This window comes from Calypte anna, chromosome 1 (genome assembly GCF_003957555.1).
Source record: "Calypte anna isolate BGI_N300 chromosome 1, bCalAnn1_v1.p, whole genome shotgun sequence".
NCBI classification, from domain to species: Eukaryota; Metazoa; Chordata; class Aves; order Apodiformes; family Trochilidae; genus Calypte; species Calypte anna.
This window is the reverse complement of record NC_044244.1, coordinates 624,951-647,474: the sequence shown is the minus strand read 5'-3', so window position 1 is coordinate 647,474 and position 22,524 is coordinate 624,951. Positions and strand designations below refer to the sequence as shown.

The 22,524-nt window shown below is 47.7% G+C and overlaps 1 protein-coding gene across 1 annotated transcript in view; it reads left to right on the top strand.

The window, feature by feature from the left end:
* Nucleotides 1-1,163: 1,163 nt before the first annotated feature.
* The window catches only part of COPG2 (coatomer protein complex subunit gamma 2), a 42,046-nt gene continuing 20,685 nt past the window's right edge, over nt 1,164-22,524 (top strand). Inside the window, 13 exon segments of the mRNA XM_030455688.1 lie at nt 1,164-1,242; nt 3,126-3,178; nt 4,469-4,549; nt 6,780-6,851; nt 8,938-9,017; nt 9,798-9,873; nt 10,969-11,061; nt 12,025-12,111; nt 15,613-15,770; nt 17,416-17,549; nt 18,257-18,324; nt 20,705-20,893; nt 21,687-21,782. Coding sequence (XP_030311548.1) covers nt 1,206-1,242; nt 3,126-3,178; nt 4,469-4,549; nt 6,780-6,851; nt 8,938-9,017; nt 9,798-9,873; nt 10,969-11,061; nt 12,025-12,111; nt 15,613-15,770; nt 17,416-17,549; nt 18,257-18,324; nt 20,705-20,893; nt 21,687-21,782 — 1,224 coding nt within the window. The 5' untranslated portion in view covers nt 1,164-1,205.

The window sequence follows — 22,524 nt, the reverse complement described above, 5'->3', positions numbered from 1 at the left end:
TGATCCCATGGAGCTGTAGGGAACCACCACATCCATGGAGGAACCATCCACACTTCATCCAGGATATCCATCTCAATCCTTGGGATTGCCCTGACCTAGGTGCAGAACGTTGCACTTGGTCTTCTCCAAGCATCCCAGCCATGGGGTGAGATCCCAACATCAGAACCTTTGTCTCCATCCTTTTCCAGAGCTCCTGCCTCATCTCTATGCCCAAGAGGAATGGTTTCCAGCATTGATGGTGACTTCCAACTGGTTTGGTGACAACCACCACCCAACCAACCCTTCCATGGCCTCATGGCTCAACCATTGCCATGGGGAACGGCGCCGGGATGGGCGACCTGGATCATCTTGTGGCCATCACCTCTTGTAGGACATGGGTCCAAGTTGTCCCAGGGGAGGTTTAGATGGGATACCAGGAAACATTTATCCACCAAAAAAGTGGTGAAGCATTGGAAAAGGTTGCCTGGGGAGGTGGTGGAGTCGCCATCCCTGGGGGAATTAATCAAAGGAGCAGATGTGGGATTTAAGGAGATGATTTAGGGGTTGAGGTGGTGTAGGATTGATGGTTGGACACGATGGTCTTGAAGGTTTTTTCCAACCATGACAATCCTATGATCCTATAACTATTTTTTGAGGCTCCCATCACCAAGGAGGAGGCTGTTTGCACCCCCTCTTTGCGAAAGACCTTCTTGAGGCATTAGTAACTGGCAACAGCTCGTTTTGGAGTTTTATTTCCCACAAATGAGGCAGGGAAGAGGGAAGCAGCAGCCTCCTCCTGGGGGACCAAGAGCAAGGGGCTGCCATTGCTGCTGGAATGCCTCAAAAAATGGGGCAAAGGGGAGCGGGGAGCTTAAGTTTATGTTGTTTTTTTTTAACAAGGGGCTCTGATAGTTAGTTAGTTAGTTAGTTAGTTAGTTAGTTTGTTAGTTGTCAGTCAGTCGAGGCCAAGCACCCCCTCACAAAATGGCGGCGCGGCCCCTTTAAGACGCCCGCCGCCTCAGCAGCGGGGCGAGGGGGGCGTTGCTTGGAGAGACGCGAGGCTCTGATTGGTTAATATTTTGATCGACGGCTCCCCTGTCCAATCAGATGGGCGGATTGTGAGGCGGGCTTTCCGGCGGGAGCTGCGGCGGCGCTGCAGTTCTCAGGGAGAGGAGGTAGAAAGGGAAGGGGGGGGGGCGGCGGTCAGGGTCAGCACCGTCGTCGAAATGATTAAGAAGTTTGACAAGAAGGACGAGGAGTCCGGTATGGGGCTGGAGGAGGAGGGGAGGGAGCCGTGAGGGGTGGGTATGGCGGGGTATCCCTGAGGGGAGCGAGCTTCAGGTGCCCAGAGCACGGCGCGGCCTATAGCGGCCGCTGAGGTGAGGGAGAAAGTAACAGTTCCTGAGGTAATTGGTGCTGAGAAAGGATGTCTGGGCTCTGTCAGAAGAGGCTGGAGGTGCCCGGTGTGTAGGGGAAAATAAAAAACCACATTAGCAATAATAGTTAATGAAGCTGTGACCACGTTTTCACTCCACAGAATTGTCTGGGAATTAAGTTCAGGTTGCCTCTGGTAACTTGATACTCTCAGCTGGGTTGAGTTTCGTCCTGTTCTCAGCTTTCTTCCGCTTGGGATGTGAGAAGTGAAGAGGAAATGAACTGAAAATGAATAAGTGCGGCCAGAAGAAAAGGGTCAGAAGAGGCAGTGAGGGGATGGAGGGATTTATGTGATAAGAGCGGCTCTGAGAGGTGGAATCACTGTGGCTGTGGGTTAGAGGACTGGTGTCTGTGTGCTGCTGGTAGGGAAGAGTCAACCACAAGAAATTAATCATTCAGCCCCCTTCAGAAGTCTCAAAAGAGGATACAGTTTGTCTTAGTTTTCTTATTTTCTCTGAAACTGAAGCCTTTGTGGTGGGTTGACCCTGGCTGGATGCCTGGTGCCCACCAAAGCTGCTCCATCACTCCCCTCCTCAGCTGGACAGGGGAGAGAAAAGATAATTTTGTGGGCAGGGGGATTATATATATAATAAGGAATATATAATATTCCTTATTGTGTCCTCAGCTGGACAGGAGAGAGAAAAATATTAGTTTGTGGGCAGAGGGTTTATATATATAATAAGGAATATATAATATTTATTGTCTCCTCAGCTGGACAGGAGAGAGAAAAATATAAGTTTGTGGGCAGAGGGATTATATATATAATAAGGAATATATAATATTCTTTATTGTCTCCTCAGCTGGATAGGGGAGAGAAAATACAATTTTGTGGGCAGAGGGATTATATATATAATAAGAAATGTATAATATGACAATATAATATAAATAATAAGGAATATATTAAGGACAGAGGGAAATCACTGGATAGTTACCATCGTTGGCAAAACAGATTCAGCTTTGGGAAATAAATTTATTGGCAAGCAAATCAGAATAGGGTAATGAGAAATAAAACCTGAATCTTAAAAACACCTTCCCCCTGACCACATCCCTCCACAGGCTTCCCTTTATTCCCTCTCTGCCTCCCTCCCTCCCCTGCCCTGAAACAAGATGGATTTGAGCTTTGTGTCATGTTTTCCCCTCCCTGAAAGGTTTTGAAGGCTTTTTGAAGATTCCAGCTTTGGTTTTGCTTTCAAGTAGTAGGTAACTCCTCAGTGTCTGGCTCAGGGTGGTTGGAGGGCTGAGATAGCCCAGCATGAACAATTTGCAGCAGCCAGGTTGCTTTTTTTGGAGTTTGCCAAGTGGTCTGGTTTAGTGAGGTGTTGATCCACACATTCCTTTTTCAGATCCTGATTTTAGCAGCTCCAGCAGTGATGCCCTCCCTGCTTTCTGTGCCTGGAGTCATAAAAATAAGAGAGCTAGGAGATAAAAAATATAATTTTAATGTAAAGGAGGTATTAAGGCATATTTATTCCTAAATCCTTTCTTCTTCCTTGCCCTCCAGCTGTGTTGGAAGTGACACCCTGCTTTTCTCTCCCCTGTAATTCCAAATATGAAAGTGAATTAAGAGCTGTTGATGGAGAGCATGAGTTACTCCCAAGAAGATCACTCTAGGGTTGGGGTGTTTTTGTAGGAGCTGTTCTTGCACGTTCAGGTTTGTTATTTTTGGGGGTGAATGGTGCATTTCCTTGACTGAACTCTCTTTTGTTCCTCAGGAAGTGGCTCAAATCCTTTCCAAAACTTGGAGAAGAGCTCTGTGCTTCAGGAGGTATGAAGAATGGGAGCATAATGCTGCTTAACTCCTCATTTTCTTACAGAAAGTGTTAGCAGCTTAAGGAGGTTTTTGGGGGTGCAGCTCTTGGCTGAACTCCCAGAATTAACATAGTTAAGCACAGGGTATGAACATAAAGTGCCCAGGAAGTTATTCTGTGAGGGGTTTATGGATGGTAATCAGAGGGTTTGTTGCTTCTGCCTTCCATGCACATCCAAAGAAGGAAGGTGGGGAAGAGTCTGGAGCACAGGTCTGCTGAGGAGGGGCTGAGGGACCTGGGGGTGCTCAGCCTGGAGCAAAGGAGCTTGAGGGGAAACCTCACACTCTGCAGCTCCCTGAAAGGAGGTTGGAGCTACAGGGGTGTGGATCTCTCCTCCCAAGTAATAAACAACACAAGGAAATGGCCTCAAGTTGCCCTGGAGAGATTTAGATTGGAGATTGGGAACAATTTCTCCCTGGAAAGGGTTGTCAGGGCCTGGCCCAGGCTGCCCAGGGCAGGGCTGGAGTCCCCATCATCCTTGGAGGGGTTTCAGAGCCCTGGGGATGAGGGACATGGGGTGGGGGTGGCCTTGGCAGGGCTGGGTGAGTGTTGGACTGGGTGATGTTAAAGGTTTTTTTTCCAACCCAAATGATTCTTTGTGCATGTAGGGATCTCAGGGTGCTCTTTCTGAAGAGGTGACCTCTCCTTTCACCCTCCTGTGTAACATTTCTTTTCTCTTCTGTTTGTGTATGCTCCCAAGAGTGACTGAAAGTGGTCAGGTGAACTGGGGGGTTAAATAAGCAGGAATTTTGGTGGGTGCAAGAGCATGAAGTCAGAACTTTTAAGTTCAGTTTTGTGTTCTTGCAGACATGTGCTGAGCAGCATTTGGGCTCCAGATGGTGTGGAAGGAATCCATAGAATCCCAGACTGGTTTGGGTTGGAAGGGACCTTAAAGATCATCTCATTACAACCTCCCTGCCATGAGCAGGGACACCTCCCCCTAGACCAGGTTTCTCCAGGCCTCTAGGAATTGAGTGATTCTGGTTTTATTTGAAAAGACTTTTTGCTGGTTCCAGCTGATAAACCAAATCATTTTTAGTTGAGGTTGATGCCCATCCAGCAACCCAAACACGCCTGAGGTTGGGACAGGAATGTGCTGGTTGGGACATGTTTGTAGAATGCAAAATAAAATAAAGGTAGAAGCTACTAGGTTGGAAATTATGAATAAATAATGAAATTGTTTTACATTTTCTGAGGAAAGAGGAATTATTGGTGTTGGTCAGACTGTATTTATGTGGTGTTTGCAGGCTCGGATCTTCAATGAGACCCCTATAAACCCACGAAGATGCCTGCACATCCTTACCAAGATCCTTTACTTGCTGAACCAGGTAACTTTTCCCATTCCTGGAGGATTCCTAACCTACTATTCCTGAAGAATGAGGCTAATTTCTTGTACCTTTTACCATGAAAGAAGTTTTAGACCTCTTCCTCTCAGATTTGGGAGGTGGCCTTTAAGGAGGTCAGAAACTGAGTGTTTATGCCATAGTATTGTGTTCTCCCTTCCAGCTTTTGTGAGTGCCATTTCTGCCACTGAAGCTTTTCAAACTTTTTTTTGTTTCTGTTGCTGGTTCTGTGATCACTGTGCAACTGAAGAGCCACTCATGTTCAGCTGGTTAAAGTAGGAATAACTGAGGGGAGTTAAGAACACAGGCCAGGAGGTGATTAACTGGAAGGTGGGTTTTTTTTCTGGGGAGAACTCAGGAGATTTTCTTTAGTTATCAAATGCCTGAGGTTTCTTACATGTCAGGCAGTAAGAATTACAGTCAGTTTGGAGGAACCTGTGCTGTTTAGTCTTAACTAGCACTGGTCATCTTTAACTAGATTTTTTTTTTAAGCCAGGGGATCATTCTGATCAATAAACATGACACAAACACAACTGCTGACACCCCACAGAGGGAATAAAGTAGGAATAACTGGTTAAAGTAGGAATAACTGAGGGGAGTTAAGAACACAGGCCAGGAGGTGATTAACTGGAAGGTGTTTTTTTTATCTGGGGAGAACTCAGGAGATTTTCTTCAGGCATCCAGATGTCTGAGGTGTCTTACATGCCAGGCAGTAAGAATTACAATCAGGTGAGAGGAACCTGTGCTGTTTAGTCTTAACTAGCACTGGTCATCTTTAACTAGATTTTTTTTTAAGCAAGGGGATCATTCTGATTAATAAACATGAGACAAACTCAACTGCTGACACCCCACAGAGGGGGAATCAAGTAGGAATAACTGGTTAAAGTAGGAATAACTAGTTAAAGTAAGTAAGAATTACAATCAAATTAGAGGAACTGAGCTGTTTAGTCTTAACTAGCACTGGTCATCTTTAACTAGTTTTTTTTTAAGCAAGGGGATCATTCTGATAATTAAACATGACACAAACTCAACTGCTGACACCCCACAGAGGGACTGAAGTAGGAATAACTGGTTAAAGTAGGAATAACTGAGGTAAGAACACAGGCCAGAAGGTGATTAACTGGAAGGTGGTTTTTTTATCTGGGGAGAACTCAGGAGATTTTCTTCAGGCATCCAGATGTCTGAGGTTTCCTACATGTCAGGCAGTAAGAATTACAATCAGGTTAGAGGAACCTGAGCTGTTTAGTCTTAACTAGCACTGGTTATCTTTAACTAGATTTTTTTTTAAGCAAGGGGATCATTCTGGTAATGAACATGACACAAGCACAACTGCTGACACCCCACAGAGGGACTGAAGTAGGAATAACTGGTTAAAGTAGGAATAACTGAGGTAAGAACACAGGCCAGAAGGTGATTAACTGGAAGGTGGTTTTTTTTATCTGGGGAGAACTCAGGAGATTTTCTTCAGGCATCCAGATGCCTGAGGTTTCCTACATGTCGGGCAGTGAGAATTACAATCAGCTTAGAGGAACCTGAGCTGCTAAGTCTTAACTAGCACTGGTTATCTTTAACTAGATTTTTTTTTAAGCAAGGGAATCATTCTGGTAATGAACATGACACAAACACAACTGCTGACACCCCACAGGGGGAATAAATTAGGAATAACTGGTTAAATTAGGAATACCTGATTAAAGTAGGAATAACTGAGGTGAGTTAAGAACACAGGCCAGGAGGTGATTAACTGGAAGGTGGTTTTTTTATCTGGGGAGAACTCAGGAGATTTTCTTTACCTCAAATTTCTTACATGCCAGGCAGTAAGAATTACAATCAGGTTAGAGGAACCTGAGCTGTTTAGTCTTAACTAGCACTGGTCATCTCTAACTAGATTTTTTTTAAGCAAGGGGATCATTCTGATTAATAAACATGACACAAACTCAACTGCTGACACCCCACAGAGGGAGCAGAGGCTCCCTGACAAGCTGCCCCATCCCTGTGGTTAATATTTGTTATATTAGTTGAAACCAAGTAAATAATAGTGGTAAAGTTGTCACCTCCCCCTCAGGGGACAGGAGGGAGGGACTGTCTCTCACACGAGGAAGATGTCTTCAAAGAAATGATTCTTTGTGTGTGAGCAGGAGTCCTAAGTAGGGGCTGAAAGTTGGAGCCAGCTGGATACTAACAGGATTTTCTCTCCCTGCTTTTGTGCTGTTCTCAGGGTGAACACTTTGGAACCACTGAAGCCACAGAAGCTTTTTTTGCAATGACCAGATTATTTCAGTCTAATGATGTGAGTACCTGGTGGTTACCACTTGCTGCCTCCCTGGATTTGTCTGGATTTGCAGTAATTACAAAACAGTTGGAATCCTGGGGTGTGGGAGGAGGGTGAGGCTCTGCACACAAAGTCCTGGCTGAAGGCAACTCCTGGTTTGGAAACAAATACCTGAGTTGTAACACATGGCTCCTTCTGCAGGTTGGTTTTGGGGGTGGGTTGTGGGGTTTTTTTGTGTAAAAAGTGTGAGTCATGACAGAAAATCTGAATATACAAATCACTATAATTTAATGTCTGTTTCTTGCAAGTAAACCCCATCTGCTTAACTAAAATTAAACTTTAAAAGTAGATCAAATCCTGCAGTTCTTTAGGATAACTTGGTCTGCATGGAGTCAAGGCATGAGAACGTCCTAAAAATATTGGGTTAAACTCTGGACTAATGTCAAGTCCTCCTTTGATCTCTTTTTTGCAGAGGGTGTAAGAACTGGGAGGGAAGGAGGGGTGTTCTTCAGGTGATGAATCTCCTTAATTTGTGTTAAAAATGAGCTGGCCCTTGGGGTTTTTAGAGGTTGGGCTGAGGCAGGTTGCATGAGTTTAAACTGTTTAAAAATGGAACAAAAAATTTGGCAGCACAGTATTTGGCACCTTTCTCACATCCAGTTTTTAGAAAATAGGTTTTTTAAATGTAAATACATAATTAGCTTTTAAAAATCTCAAGTCTCAGCACTCTTGGCATATTTCTGTTTTTAACAATGACAAACAGAGCAGAAAAAGCTGTGCTTAAAGCTTTAGCTGATCACCTAGAGGCTTCTGCAGACAGATGTGCATCACTTCTGTCATCATTCATATGTTGGGTTTTTTTTTTTCTTTGTCTTATCATGTGTCACTAGTGGTGTCCCCCAGGGATCAGTGTTGGGCCCAGTGCTGTTCAATATCTTCATTGATGATTTAGATGAGGGGATTGAGTCCATCATCAGCAAATTCACAGATGACACTAAGCTGGGGGGAGTGTGGATCAGCTGGAAGGCAGGAGGGCTCTGCAGAGGGACCTGGACAGACTGGAGAGTTGGGCTGATCCCAACGGGATGAGGTTCAACATTCCAAGGGCCGGGTCCTGCACTTTGGCCACAACAACCCCATGGGGAGCTCCAGGCTGGGCACAGAGTGGCAGAAAGGGAGCTGGGAGTCTGGATTGCCAGGAAGCTGAAGAGGAGCCAGCAGTGTGCCCAGGTGGCCAAGAAGGCCAATGGCATCCTGGGCTGGCTCAGGAACAGCGTTGCCAGCAGGTCCAGGGAAGGGATTCTGCCCCTGTGCTCAGCTCTGGGGAGGCCACAGCTTGAGTCCTGTGTCCAGTTCTGGGCCCCTCAGCCCCTCAGGAAGGAGATTGAGGTGCTGGAGCAGGTCCAAAGGAGGCAACTGGGCTGGGGAAGGGACTGGAGCACAGATCCTCTGAGGAGAGGCTGAGGGAGCTGGGGATGTTGAGGCTGGAGAAGAGGAGGCTCAGGGGAGACCTCATCACTCTCTGCAACTCCCTGAAAGGAGGTTGGAGCCAGGGGGGGGTTGGTCTCTTTTCCCAGGCAACTCTCAGCAAGACAAGAGGGCAGGGTCTCAAGTTGTGCCAGGGGAGGTTTAGGTTGGAGATTCGAAAGAATTTCTTTCTGGAGAGGGTGATCAGGCATTGGAATGGGCTGCCCAGGGAAGTAGTGGATTCTCCGTGTCTGGAGCTATTTCCAAAGAGCCTGGATGTGGCACTGAGTGCCATGGGCTGGGAACTGCAGTGGGAGTGGATCAAGGGTTGGACTTGATGATCTCTGAGGTCCCTTCCAACCCAGCCAGTTCTATGATTCTATGTTCCCCCAGATTTGTTTGATAGCAAGGAGTAAGCCAGGAGTAACCTGGTTTGATAACCAGGTTATCAAACAGAATTTTGCCTTCTTGTAACTTTGTATACAAGTGGGGAAGAGGGTGTTGTAGTTAAAGCTGACTTAACTTTTAACATGAAATATTTAACTTTTCCTTTGCTTTCACTCTGAAAACTTCTGGGAAGTGTTTGTTCATAATTCCCCCTGAGTGTAATGATTTCCTGTAATTCCCCTTTCCACAGCAAACCCTCAGGAGAATGTGTTACTTCACTATCAAAGAGATGGCCAACATTTCTGAGGATGTCATCATAGTCACAAGCAGGTAGTCACAAAGCAAAACAATTATCCCAGCTCTGAAAGGAGGAGCTGCACCTCCAGGTGTTTGTTTTACCTTCTGTGATTGTCTGGAATTACACTTTATAAACCATGCAGCAAGGGAAAGAAAATCATTCATGGTACAGAGGTTGTGTCAGCAAATGAAATCTGGATTTTTTTCCTCTTGTGTTGTTACATACCTCTAAAAACCCAGAAGCTTGCCTGCAACTTCCCAATCAGTTGCTATTTTGTTGTCTTCATTTTCTTTAATTAAATTACTGATGCTCCAGGGTTTTGGCAGTGTTTTACCTGTGGCTTCTTCTGCACTTTGCTGTCAGAGTGCTGTTAGGGGAAGAGCAAAGCTCAGCTCAGCTGAGGGATTGAACTGTCAATTTTTTTGTCTACAGAACAGACATTACAGCTGTTGCAACACCAAAAATTAGATCTGTGGCATGTGCTAAACCACTGCTCTATTTTAAATTCTTTTAAAAAGCTGTGCAGCAAACTAAACTGCAATTATCTAACCCAAAATTTAATGTAGAAAGCTCAACAGTTCTGTGGCAAAGCAATATTCTGGACTACACCTTGTGTAATGCTCTGTATTCCCTACAGGAGCTGATATTAATCATTCTCAAATAGCTAATTGTTACAAAGTTGTTTCTAACCAGAGCTTAGCAGTTATGTGGTAGCAGCTGGAAGAATGAGATGAGGTGAATGTCAGAAAAGGACCAAGACATCAAGATATTAAAAAAAACCAATCACAGGGTCTTGTCTTTGATTCTTTTAGTCTGACCAAAGACATGACAGGGAAGGAAGATGTGTACAGAGGCCCAGCCATCAGAGCACTCTGCAGGATCACTGATGTAAGTACCAGTAACACCCTTGGAGAGGTCAGGAGGCTCTTTAAAATGAGAAAAAGACTTTTTTTTTTTTTTTTTCCATGGTCTGTTCTTTGAATGGAACTGCTGTGTGAGGGAGGGCTGCTGAAGAGCTCTGTGAACATGAGGAGGGCAGGAGCTTGGGAGCTTTGGTTTCTGAGCTGAGGTTGCTTTGCTGTGGACTTTGCTTGTGTCACTGAACCAACAGGAGCTTCATGGCTCTCTTGCAGAACTTCAGAGTTAGTCATAGAAGTATCAGGGGTGGGAAGGGAGCTCTGGAGATGCCCCAGTGCAACCCCCCTGCCCCAGCAGGATCCCCCAGGGCAGCCCACACAGGAACACAGCCAGGGGGGTTTGGAAAGGCTCCAGAGAAGGAGACTCCACAACCTCTCTGGGCAGCCTGGGCCAGGGCTCCCTCAGCCTCACCCTCAACAACTTTCTCCTCATGCTGAGCTGCAACTTCCTCTCTTCTCCCTTCAACCCAGTCTTCCTTGGCCTCTCCCTGCCCACCTCTAAAAAGAGACTGGCCCCTTCCTCTTGCCCCCCACCCCTCAGCTACTGATGGACATTCAGCACATCCCCTCTCAGCCTTCTCTTCTCCAGCCTCAACAGCCCCAGGCCTCTCACTCTTTTCTTCCCAGCACAGATGCTCAAGTCCCTTCCTCACCCTCCCACCTCTCCCCCTTGGCCTCTCTCCAGTAGATCCCAGTCTCTCCTCAACTGGGGAGCCCCAAACTGGAGCCAGGATTCCAGCTCTGGTCTCCCCAGGGCAGAGCAGAGGAGGAGGAGGAGAACCTCCCTGGATCTGCTGGACACACTTTTCCTGATGCCCCCAGGACACCATTGGCCCTCTTGGCCCCAAGGGCACATTGCTGACCCCTGGAGAATTCCCTGTCCCCCAGGACTCCAAGGGCTTTCTCCAGGAGCTGCTTTCCAGCAGGACATCCCCAACTCTGTACTACTGTTATTCCATGGTGTTATTCCTACTCCAGGATTTTTTTTCTGAGGGCCTTTGGAACAGACTGAACACTTTTACACTCTTTTTTTTCCCAAACTCTCAACACTTTTTCCCTCTCACAGGGCACAATGTTACAAGCCATTGAGAGATACATGAAGCAAGCCATCGTGGACAAAGTCCCCAGTGTCTCTAGTTCTGCACTGGTGTCTTCCTTAGTAAGTAAAATAGTAAATTATTAGTTAATTAGTGTAAATCTCTGCATTGGGTTGTGGCTGGGAGGGCTCCTTTGCTGCACGTGTAGCTCTGGCCTTTGTTTTGTTCTTTCTTCATCTCTTTTTCCATTCAGATGATAACTCTTCATCTCCAAGGTGGAAAATAGACAAAAATAGTAACAATGGAGCTTCCTTTTTAAGCAGCTTTCTCTTATCAAACTTGTTAAGCAAGAGAGTGTTAAGGAGCAGTGCCTCAGTTGGAATAAGTTCAGGTGCAAAGTGCTTGGTCTGCAGTTAGTGTAGAAGATGAATTTCTCTGGGGAGGGGCTCAGAGAAGTTCATTAATTAAACCCCTTTAAAAAGTCTGGGCCACTCATGGTTGGGAAAGTTGAGAAGGAAGAGGTTCCACCCCTTGTGCTCTGGAAGCAGCCTGCAAAACCCAAACCCTTGAGATTGCTGCCCTGATAAGACTGAAATTCAAGACTTTCTTTAGCTAAATGCAATCAGAGGGTAGGGTGAAGGAGAAGTTCACTGCTTTTCTCTCCTTTTTTAGGGAAAGTGACTGGAAAAGATCTCATTAGGTCAGTATTTTTCTTAAAGAATCCAGGTGAAAGCATTCTCTGAGACTGAAATCCACTGGGTTCTAGGTGCATAGGACAGAGACAAAAGGGTTGGTAAATCAAGAAGGCAGAGCAGGAGGTGATGTAGAGCTTTAGGATGACAAAAAAGTGGGTGAATTCTCCTCAAATTGTTTTCTATCCTCTTTGAACATCTTCAAAACCTCCCTGAGGGACTTTCCCACCACATCCATACAAAGGATGTGTTGGAGAGTTCCTCTTTCTTACCTGTGCTATTCCAGGCAAAGCCCTGAATTGTCTGGGAGTCTTTAAACTTAGGAACTAAAAACAAGAACTTCTCTGGGCTCCTGGTTTGGCTGCAATCCCAACTTCTGTGGCTTTTTTCCAGCACATGATGAAGATCAGTTACGACGTGGTCAAACGTTGGATCAATGAAGCTCAGGAAGCAGGTTCTAGTGACAATGTCATGGTGCAGGTATGTGGCAAGGTGGCTGCTCCAGGAAGCTCTAAAAACATTTTAGGGTTTTAATGGTGTTCTGTGAGTTCTTAAAATAACCTCAGAATGAGTAACTGCTTCCCCTTTTTCCCTTCCTCTTTTTAAAAACAAGAATTGTGACTTCTGGGAAACAACTGACTGAAAAAAATCATGCTTTTTTTTTTTCTCTCCATCATCCCTGATCCCCTTAATTAAGGGGCTTAATTAAAAGCTGGCTCTTCAGTGCCTTTCCCTGCTCACCTGATAGCTGGCATGCTGCTGCTTGTTTCACAGTAGTTGTTGCAGAAGAGCTTTGGATCTGGAGTTTTCAAACAGCATCAGAAATTACCTCCTTACCTCCCAGAACACCAGCAACTCTTGTCTGGACCTTCCAGAAAATTTCCCAGTTGCTTACAGAGATCAGAATATCAGTGAGATCTGGGTTAAGAGCAGAATTTTCCCCAAATAATCCAATTCTTTCCCCAAACAGCCACGGAAATGAAAATATTCTGCTTGTTCAGTCAGTGTTACACCCCCAAGGGTGAGAAACAAACGTGGAAAACCAGCTTTGCTCCTGCCTTATTAGCAGCTTTGTTAAGCCTTGCTATGAATCAATCTTACAGCAAAATAAACCAAACCCCAAAACATCTTGGCAGGCAGCAAGAAATGTTCCTTTGTGCTTTTAACCATAAAAACCTCAAGGATTTTTGTGAGGTCAGCTGTTATTTAGCAGGCCTGGCTGTCAGGTGCACTGAAAATGCAAACACAGATGTGCAGCATAATTTAATAGGCTGAAGCCTTTTAAAATCAGACATTTAATGGGAAGAGAAGGGAATAAACTCACTTTATGGCTCTTCTAATCTTCAGCAGTACGTGGAGTGGTGGATGAGAAAAGGTGGTGGATCTTGTGGTGGATGGGTAAAGGGCAGGGAACACTGCAGATCTTTGTGACTTGACAGGAAATTCAGATCCTTGGAAGTCTGAAGGGTTTTTTGTTAGGATGAGATGAGTCCTCTTGAATCTTAGAGTCTGCCTTTCCCAGCTTGTGTGGGTGCAGCACTGTCAGGGTTTAACACTGCCCTGGCAATTAAACTGAGTGCCAGATGCTGTCTATTCATCTCTCTCTGCTCCCTGATAAAGAAAGGAGAGAGAATAAGGGAGAGAGACTAATGGGTTGGGAACTAAACTACACAGCTTGAATGGAACAGGAATGAGAAATAGGAAAAATGACTCAATCTATACAAATCTACAGGAAAATTGATCCCAGGTTCCTCCCCTCTTTCCCCCAAGAACTCTCCCATCCCCACTGAGGCTGCAGGGCAGCCCTGGGAAAGTCCAGGCTGGAATCCTGGGGTCAGGAGCAGTTGGGAGCTGGAGGCAGGAGCACACAGATTCAGGCTGGGATGGATCAGGAGCACAGGCAGAGGAAGGGATGGAATCCTCCCAGGATGCTGAAGCAGAGAGGGAGAGGGGAAGAAGGGGAAGCAGGAAGGGGTTTGAGCCTGGGGATCCCTCCAGTTTCTCCTGAGGATGAGGTGTATGGGATGGAATCCTCTGTTTGGTCAATTCTGGTCATTTCTCTTGTCTGTTCCTCCCCACAGGAGGGTTTCAGGTGGGACCTCTTGACTCCTTTTCTCCTTTTGGAGGGCCAAATGTTGCTCAGAGCTGAGCAGTGTCCTTGGCTCTGCAGCCCATTCTCCAGCAGTAACTCTAACCATGGAGTGGGATCAGTCCCAGCAGCAGACACTGCCTGAGAAACTTGCTGTGAATTTCAGCAAGTGCAGCTCCTGACAAGAGACTGAGCTGAAAGCAAAAGCACAAGACAGAAAATCCCCTTTCTCCTGGCCCAAACCAGGACATAGTGAAATCATTCCATGTTTTGCCTTGCTTGTGGGAGCAGCTTTTGTTTTCCCTATGGAGCTGTTGGAATCTCAGCCCAGGAGTTTTCTCCCTTTAAACCCTTAAGTTCTCAAACCCCATCCTATCAAGGTGGGGTTGAGCTGCAGGTTGGGGTTAAACCATGATGATTCTACTGGAGCAAGTTCAGAGAAAAGCAAGCAAGCTGGGGAAGGGTCTGGAGAACAAATCCTATGAGTAAAAGCTGAAGGAATTGGGAATGTGCCGGGTCCTGCACTTTGGTCACAACAACCCCATGGGGAGCTCCAGGCTGGGCACAGAGTGGCAGAAAGGGACCTGGGAGTCTGGATTGCCAGGAAGCTGAAGAGGAGCCAGCAGTGTGCCCAGGTGGCCAAGAAGGCCAATGGCATCCTGGGCTGGCTCAGGAAGAGCGTGGCCAGCAGGTCCAGGGAAGGGATTCTGCCCCTGTGCTCAGCTCAGGGGAGGCCACAGCTTGAGTCCTGTGTCCAGTTCTGGGCCCCTCAGCCCCTCAGGAAGGAGATTGAGGTGCTGGAGCAGGTCCAAAGGAGGCAACTGGGCTGGTGAAGGGACTGGAGCACAGATCCTCTGAGGAGAGGCTGAGGGAGCTGGGGGTGTTGAGGCTGGAGAAGAGGAGGCTCAGGGGAGACCTCATCACTCTCTGCAACTCCCTGAAAGGAGGTTGGAGCCAGGGGGGGGTTGGTCTCTTTTCCCAGGCAACTCTCAGCAAGACAAGAGGGCAGGGTCTCAAGTTGTGCCAGGGGAGGTTTAGGTTGGAGATTCGAAAGAATTTCTTTCTGGAGAGGGTGATCAGGCATTGGAATGGGCTGCCCAGGGAAGTAGTGGATTCTCCGTGTCTGGAGCTCTTTCCAAAGAGCCTGGATGTGGCACTGAGTGCCATGGGCTGGGAACTGCAGTGGGAGTGGATCAAGGGTTGGACTTGATGATCTCTGAGGTCCCTTCCAACCCAGCTCATTCCATGATTCTATGATTCTTCGTTTAGTTTGGAGAAGAGGAGGCTGAGAGGAGATCTTATTGCTCTCTACAGCTCCCTGAAAGGAGGTTGTAGGGAGGTGGGTGCTGGGCTCTTCTCTCAAGTGAACAATGACAGGACCAGAGGAAAGGGCCTGAAGTTGCACTAGGGGAGGTTTAGACTTAATATTAGGAAGAATTTCTTTACTGAGGGAGTAGTCAGGTGTTGGAATGGGCTGCCCAGGGAAGTAGTGGATTCTCCGTGTCTGGAGCTATTTCCAAAGAGCCTGGATGTGGCACTGAGTGCCATGGGCTGGGAACTGCAGTGGGAGTGGATCAAGGCTTGGACTTGATCTCAGGTCCCTTCCAACCCAGCCCATTCTATGATTCTATGATTCAGGACATGCTGTAGTGCTACAGATCTTGATACCCAACTTTTACTGCAAAGGGATGTTTACAGTTGGACTCAGTGATCTTAGAGGTCTTTTCCAACTGGGACAATTCTGTGATCTCACCGCCTGAGAAACTTGCTGTGAATTTCAGCAAGTGCAGCTCCTGACAAGAGACTGAGCTGAAAGCACAAGCCAGAAAATCCCCTTTCTCCTGACCCAAACCAGGACAAGCACCCACACAGCTCCATTTCTCACCTCCCAGTACCACGCCCTGGGGCTCCTCTACCACCTCCGCAAAAACGACCGCCTGGCAGTGTCCAAGATGTTGAACAAATTCACCAAATCTGGCCTCAAATCCCAGTTTGCCTACTGCATGCTGATCCGGATTGCCAGCAAACTCCTGAGGGAATCTGAGGAGGGGTGAGTAAGAGGCAGCAGGTGAGTTACAAAACTCATTACAGCCTGAGTAGCTCAAAAATTGGTCTGGCTTTGGGTTTTTTGTTTGGTTGGTTTCTTTAAGTTTGTGGAACTGTAGACAGACAGAATTGTTAAAAATGAACCAGAAGCAGAATGCCAGTCTGAGGGTGAGTGTGTGTAGCACTTGTGGGATTTGTTTTGTATTTTTATTTTATTATTTACACAGAATCACAGAATGTCAGGTTGGGATTGGAATGGCATCTGCTCCTACCCTTCTCATGCTACTGTTGAGCTGAGATGTCCCAGCACCCACTGAGCTGAGACTTCAAACTTCCCAAAGTGGGGGAATCCACCCTGGGAGACCATTCCAATGTCTGACTGTCCTCAGAGGGAAGATTTTTATTTTTGTGTCCAATTGGAATCTCCCCAGGAGCAACTTGTGCCCATTACCCCTTGTCCATGGGGTTCCTTGTCCATAGGGAGTCTCCATCTCCTTTGGAGCCCCCTTGGAGTACTGGAACATCAGAATTAGGTCTGCCCTGAGCCTTCTCTTCTCAAGGCTGAACAGATGCAGTTTTCCAGCCTCTCCTCACATGGCAGGTGCTCCAGTCCTCTGATCATCCTCGAGGCTCTTCTCTGGACCCTCTCCAGCCTGTATTTCATTCAGGAGAGACTGGGATCTACTGGAGAGTCCTGGGGGCATCAGGAAAAGTGTGTCCAGCAGATCCAGGGAGGTTCTCCTCCTCCTCCTCCTCTGCTCTGCCCTGGGGAGAGCACCCCTGGAATCCTGGCTCCAGTTTGGGGCTCCCCAGTTGAGGAGAGACTGGGATCTACTGGAGAGAGGCCAAGGGAGAGGTGGGAGGGTGAGGAAGGGACTTGAGCATCTGTGCTGGGAAGAAAGAGTGAGAGGCCTGGGGCTGTTGAGGCTGGAGAAGAGAAGGCTGAGAGGGGATGTGCTGAATGTCCATCAGTAGCTGAGGGGTGGGGGGCAAGAGGAAGGGGCCAATCTCTTTTTGGGGGTGGCCAGGGAGAGGCCAAGGAAGACTGGGTTGAAGGGAGAAGAGAGGAAGTTGCAGCTGAGCATGAGGAGAAACTTGTTGAGGGTGAGGCTGAGGGAGCCCTGGCCCAGGCTGCCCAGGGAGGTTGTGGAGTCTCCTTCTCTGGAGCCTTTCCAAACCCCCCTGGCTGTGTTCCTGTGTGGGCTGCCCTGGGGGATCCTGCTGGGGCAGGGGGGTTGCACTGGGGCATCTCCAGACCTCCCTTCCCATCCCTGACATTCCATGATTCTGTGATTCCATTTGGCACCTCAGCACCAAAACTGAGCTGAGAGCAGGATTAAACCTGCAGAATTAATCTCTGGAGGGTGTTTGTAGTTTTATATAACTGCATTTCAAATACAATGAGGATCTCCCTGTATCCTGGGGATAAAAACAAAAGGATCTCAGTTTTTCTGCTCTGTCAGGAGCAGGGATGGGTTTAATTACTTGAGAAATAACAGAGTATTAATTACTGTAGTGTAGCAGTTGGAACTTGAAGCAGATGATGTCAAGATGAACAGAATAACAGTAAACAGGAAGTTTAGAAGCTCTTTTGAGTGAATATTTGGACATAATTCAGCATCTTGCTGTGAAATGTCTCCTGCTGGTAGGCATGAGAGTCACCTCTTTGACTTCATTGAGAGCTGCCTGAGGAATAAGCACGAAATGGTGATTTATGAAGCTGCTTCTGCAATCATCCACCTCCCAAACTGCACAGCCAGGGAGCTGGCACCTGCTGTTTCAGGTTGGTTCTAGGATCTTGTCCCCAGTTTTTCAGGGTTTCCCACTGATGGAGCTTGAAAGCAAGGGCAGTAAAACACATCAGTAAGCATGACAAAAATACTGGAGCCAACACCTAAACTTTGGAGTTTCCCACTTTTCTGGTTCTCCCCACTTTGAAGGGCTTTGGGGTAAGAAGCAGTTTGATCCCTTTTCATCCAAAGCTTTGGACAAAAGGGGAGATCCTTGTTTTCTCCCAGCTGCAGGGAAGTGGGGTGGGAGAGAAGATAGAGAATCTGACAGCACAGCTGTGCCACAGATGACTGCAGAAACCTCCTCTTACTGATAGAGGATGAAAACCTGGAGTTTATTTTTAACTTCCTGCTGAAAGCTAGTGATAAATTATGAATACAGCTGCAGGAACATTCAGCACCAGAGTCAGAGACTTTCCTCTCTTTCTCTGAAACAAACCAAATCTGATTTTCTCCTGGGGTGAATCCTCACTGAAATCTTTGCAGCTCTCAGTATCGAAAGTGTTGACACAAAGCAATTTCCCTTTCCTCACCTGCTGTGGTCAGGAGGGCTCTCACCTCCTGCTCCCAAGGCATGACTGGTGCCCAGAGTTGTAGTCCTGGGAGCCAGTTTTTTTTTTGTTAAACACTCTCTATTCTGTATCATGAATTGTGAGTTATTTCTCTTGGTTATTTTCGTTGTTGTTGTTCTTACTTTCAGTGCTGCAGCTCTTCTGTAGCTCTCCCAAACCTGTCCTGAGATACGCAGCTGTACGGACCCTCAATAAAGTGAGTGCTTCCCAAACCCCAACCGAATGTAAATCCCTTGAGCACCAGAGACACCCAGAGCTCAGTGCCTGAGGGATTGCCAGGAAGCTGAACATGAGCCAGCAGTGTGCCCAGGTGGCCAAGAAGGCCAATGGCATCCTGGGCTGGCTCAGGAAGAGCGTGGCCAGCAGGTCCAGGGAAGGGATTCTGCCCCTGTGCTCAGCTCTGGGGAGACCACAGCTTGAGTCCTGTGTCCAGTTCTGGGCCCCTCAGCTCAGGCAGGAGATTGAGGTGCTGGAGCAGGTCCAAAGGAGGCAACTGGGCTGGTGAAGGGACTGGAGCACAGATCCTGTGAGGAGAGGCTGAGGGAGCTGGGGGTGTTGAGGCTGGAGAAGAGGAGGCTCAGGGGAGACCTCATCACTCTCTCCAACTCCCTGAAAGGAGGTTGGAGCCAGGGGGGGGTTGGGCTCTTTTCCCAGGCAACTCTCACCAAGACAAGAGGGCAGGGTCTCAAGTTGTGCCAGGGGAGGTTTAGGGTGGAGATGAGAAAGAATTTCTTTCTGGAGAGGGTGATCAAGCATTGGAATGGGCTGCCCAGGGAAGTAGTGGATTCTCCGTGTCTGGAGATCTTTCCAAAGAGCCTGGATGTGGCACTGAGTGCCATGGGCTGGGAACTGCAGTGGGAGTGGATCAAGGGTTGGACTTGATGATCTCTGAGGTCCCTTCCAACCCAGCCCATTCTATGGTTCTATGATCATGGTGTGTTCCCTCCAGCAGAGTGACAGCTCGTGTCATTATTGTGTTTGGAACTATTCCATGCTGGAGAATTGGCTTTTTCATATCCTGGTGTGACACAAATCTTTTCTGTGTTCAAGCTCTGTTTGCTCATTTCTGGGCCACAGGGCTGTAACAAGCTACAGTTGGAGAACTCCTGAGCTCTCATCTAGAAGGAAACAGGAGTCTCAGATATTTAATACTGCAAAAAGACCAAATAGGATGTGTGTGAAGGAATTAACCTTCTGATTTTGAAGCCAGAAGCAGTTTATGACTGTCAAACCCATGAGTTGTAATTTATAGTTCATATGAAACTCTGAAATAAAAGAGCCTGAGGGTTGATTGAGTCTTCTCAGCAGTCATGTGGTGTAGGTTTAGTCACACTTCTGTGGAACACAGCAGTGTTTGGAAAGATAAAAGAAAGGTCTTGAATTCTTGCCATGTTGAAAGGTTTGAATTGTTGGATGTTCCTAGAGGGCTGAGGTGGGAAGGGAGGTCAGAGCTCATCTCCTCCAAGCTCCATGCCCAGGGACACCTCTCATCCAGCCCAGGTTGCTCCAAGCCTCATCCAACCTGGCCTTGAACACCTCCAGGGAGGGGGCAGCCACAACTTCTCTGTTGTGGCAATCTGTTCCAGAGTCTCAGCACCCTCCTCCTGAAGAACTTCTTCCTAAGCTCCAGCCTGAACCTCTTCTCCTGCACTTTCAAACCATTTCCCCTTCTCCTAGCACTGGACACTCTTCTGAAAAGTCCCTCTGCAGCCTTCCTGGAGGTTCCCTTCAGGGATTGGGGGGCAGCTCTAAGGTGCCCCTGGAGTCTGCACAATCCCAGCTCCTCAGCCTCTCCTCATGGCAGAGCTGCTCCAGCCCCTGGATCATCTTTGTGGCCTCCTCTGGACTCATCCCAACAGATCCATGTCCTTCTTCTGCTGGGGACACCAGCCCTGGATGCAGGATTGGAGGTGGGGGTCTCCCAAGAGCAGAGCAGAGGCTGGGAATCCCCTCTCCTGATCTGCTGGCCATGCTCCTCTGGATGCATCCCAGGACAGGGTTGGATTTCTGAGCTCCAGGAGCACACTGCTGGCTCACGTTGAGCTTCTCACCAACCAACACCCCCAAATGCTTCTCTTCAGGGCTGCTCTCAACCCATTCTGTACCCAGCTTGGCCATGCTGAGGAGTTACAAGATGCTTTCAGTAGGAGGAGCAGAAAAAAGGAGATGGTTTGGAGCAGCAGCTGTGAAATGAAACCCCAGCAGCTGCAGTCCTGGTGCTGTTGGGCTGTGAGGAGCTCTGAGGTCCCCCTGGAGTCTTCTCCAGGCTGAACAATCCCAGCTCCTCAGCCTCTCCTCCTGGCAGAGCTGCTCCAGCCCCTGGATCATCTTTGTGGCCTCCTCTGGACTCATCCCAACAGATCCATGTCCTTCTTCTGCTGGGGGCACCAGCCCTGGATGCAGGATTGGAAGTGAGGGTCCCACAAGAGAACAGTAGAGCAGGAGAATCCCCTCTCCTGATCTGGCCACACTTTTCTTGCTTTGTCCCAAGACAGGATTGGCTTTCTGAGCTCCAGAGCACCCAGCCAGCTTGTGTTAATTATTTGGATTCTAATTTGGATCTGTGTTCTTCTCAGGTGGCCATGAAGCACCCATCTGCAGTCACTGCCTGCAACCTGGACCTGGAGAACCTCATCACTGACTCCAACCGCAGCATCGCCACCTTGGCCATCACCACCCTGCTGAAGACAGGCAGTGAGAGCAGTGTGGACAGGCTCATGAAACAGATCTCTTCCTTCGTCTCAGAGATATCAGATGAGTTTAAGGTGTGGCAGTGGAAGCCTCTGCTCTTGCCAGCTGCAGGTTTTTCTCCCATTCTTGTTTTTGGGAAGTTTTTTTCTCCCCCTACTTTTTAATTGCCACCTCAGTTCAATAACAACAAACCCAGCTTCAAATTTAAAAGGTTTAATCCTCTGGTTTTCAGCATCAAACATCCTGTGTTGTTTCTTCCCACCACTCCAATTAAGGATAAATGTGTTTTGCTGAATTTCTGGCTGCCCTTTTTGGAGAGGAAAGGAGATTTTAAGTGTTCTGCTTGAGTCTATAGCACTTGAGTGTGATATCTACTTAGGAAGTAGTGGAAACTGTGAATTTCTGCCTAATTTATCAGGTTTAGTCACTGTGAACTCAGGTAAGAGTTTGGTTCAGGATGGTACCTGAACCTTTTTACACCTTGGAGTTGCCTTGAGGAGCATAAAATCATTCTCCACTAGTGTGATCTTAACTTTCTTTTATGAGGAAAGGAAGTATTAGACAAGTTGAAACTGCAAAGAGTTTTAATAGCAAAATGTAATCAGTTAAGTCAAAATTAGCACAGGATCATCACTGGGCTGGGGAAATTAATTTGGAATTCATGCAATCCATCCTAATTAGAGTCCCTCTAGCAGAGCTGGGTCTTGCAGCACAGGGTTCTTAGCACATGCTCAGAGTTCACCACCTGAGTTCATCTTTCTCCTACACTAAGTTAACATATAAAGGGGACAAATTGAGACAATAAGCCTGTATTTTTCTTAGAAAAATAAGAATTTGTGACTCACATCCCTCTCTGTTGTTCTGCAGGTGGTGGTGGTCCAGGCTATCAGTGCTTTGTGCCAGAAATACCCTCGGAAGCACAGTGTGATGATGACCTTCCTCTCCAACATGCTCAGGGATGATGTATGTCTGAAAATCTCTTTGTGTACTTACTGACTGGGAGCTCTGATTGATAGATGATATGAGGGGTCTCTTTTTAAACTGGTTACAAAGCAATGATGAGGTTGGAAGGGATCTTAAAGAGGTTGAAACCCCACCCTGCATGGGCAGGGACACCTCCCACAGCCCAGGGTGCTCCAAGCCCCATCCAACCTGACCTGAGACACTGCCAGGGATGGGGCAGCCACAGCTTCTGGGGGCAACCTGGGCACCCAGGGGCTCAGCACCCTCACCCCAAAGAATTTCTCCCTCCCTCCCTCCCCAAGAAATAGAATCCTGGAATGGTTTGGGTTGGAAGAGAACTGAAAGCTCAGCTCATTCCAACCCCCCTGCCATGGGCAGGGACACCTCCCTCCCAGATTGCTCCAAGCCCCATCCAACCTGGCTTTGAACACTGCCAGGGATGGGGCAGAGACTCTTTTCCTGGGCAACCTGGTTCTAAAGCTCAGCACCCTCACCCCAAACAAGTTCTCCCTCCCTCCCTCCCTGCCTGCCCAAGATCTCCTCTCCATCTCCCCTCTTGCAGCTGGAAACCCTTCCCCCTCGGGGGGTCCCATCCCTCCAGGCCCTTGTCCCAAGTCCCTCCCCAGCTTTCCTGGAGCCCCTTCAGGCACTGGAAGGTGCTCTAAGGTCTCCCCATTGCAGCCTTCTCTTCTCCAGCCTCAACACCCCCAACTCTCTCAGCCTGGCTCCAGAGCAGAGCTGC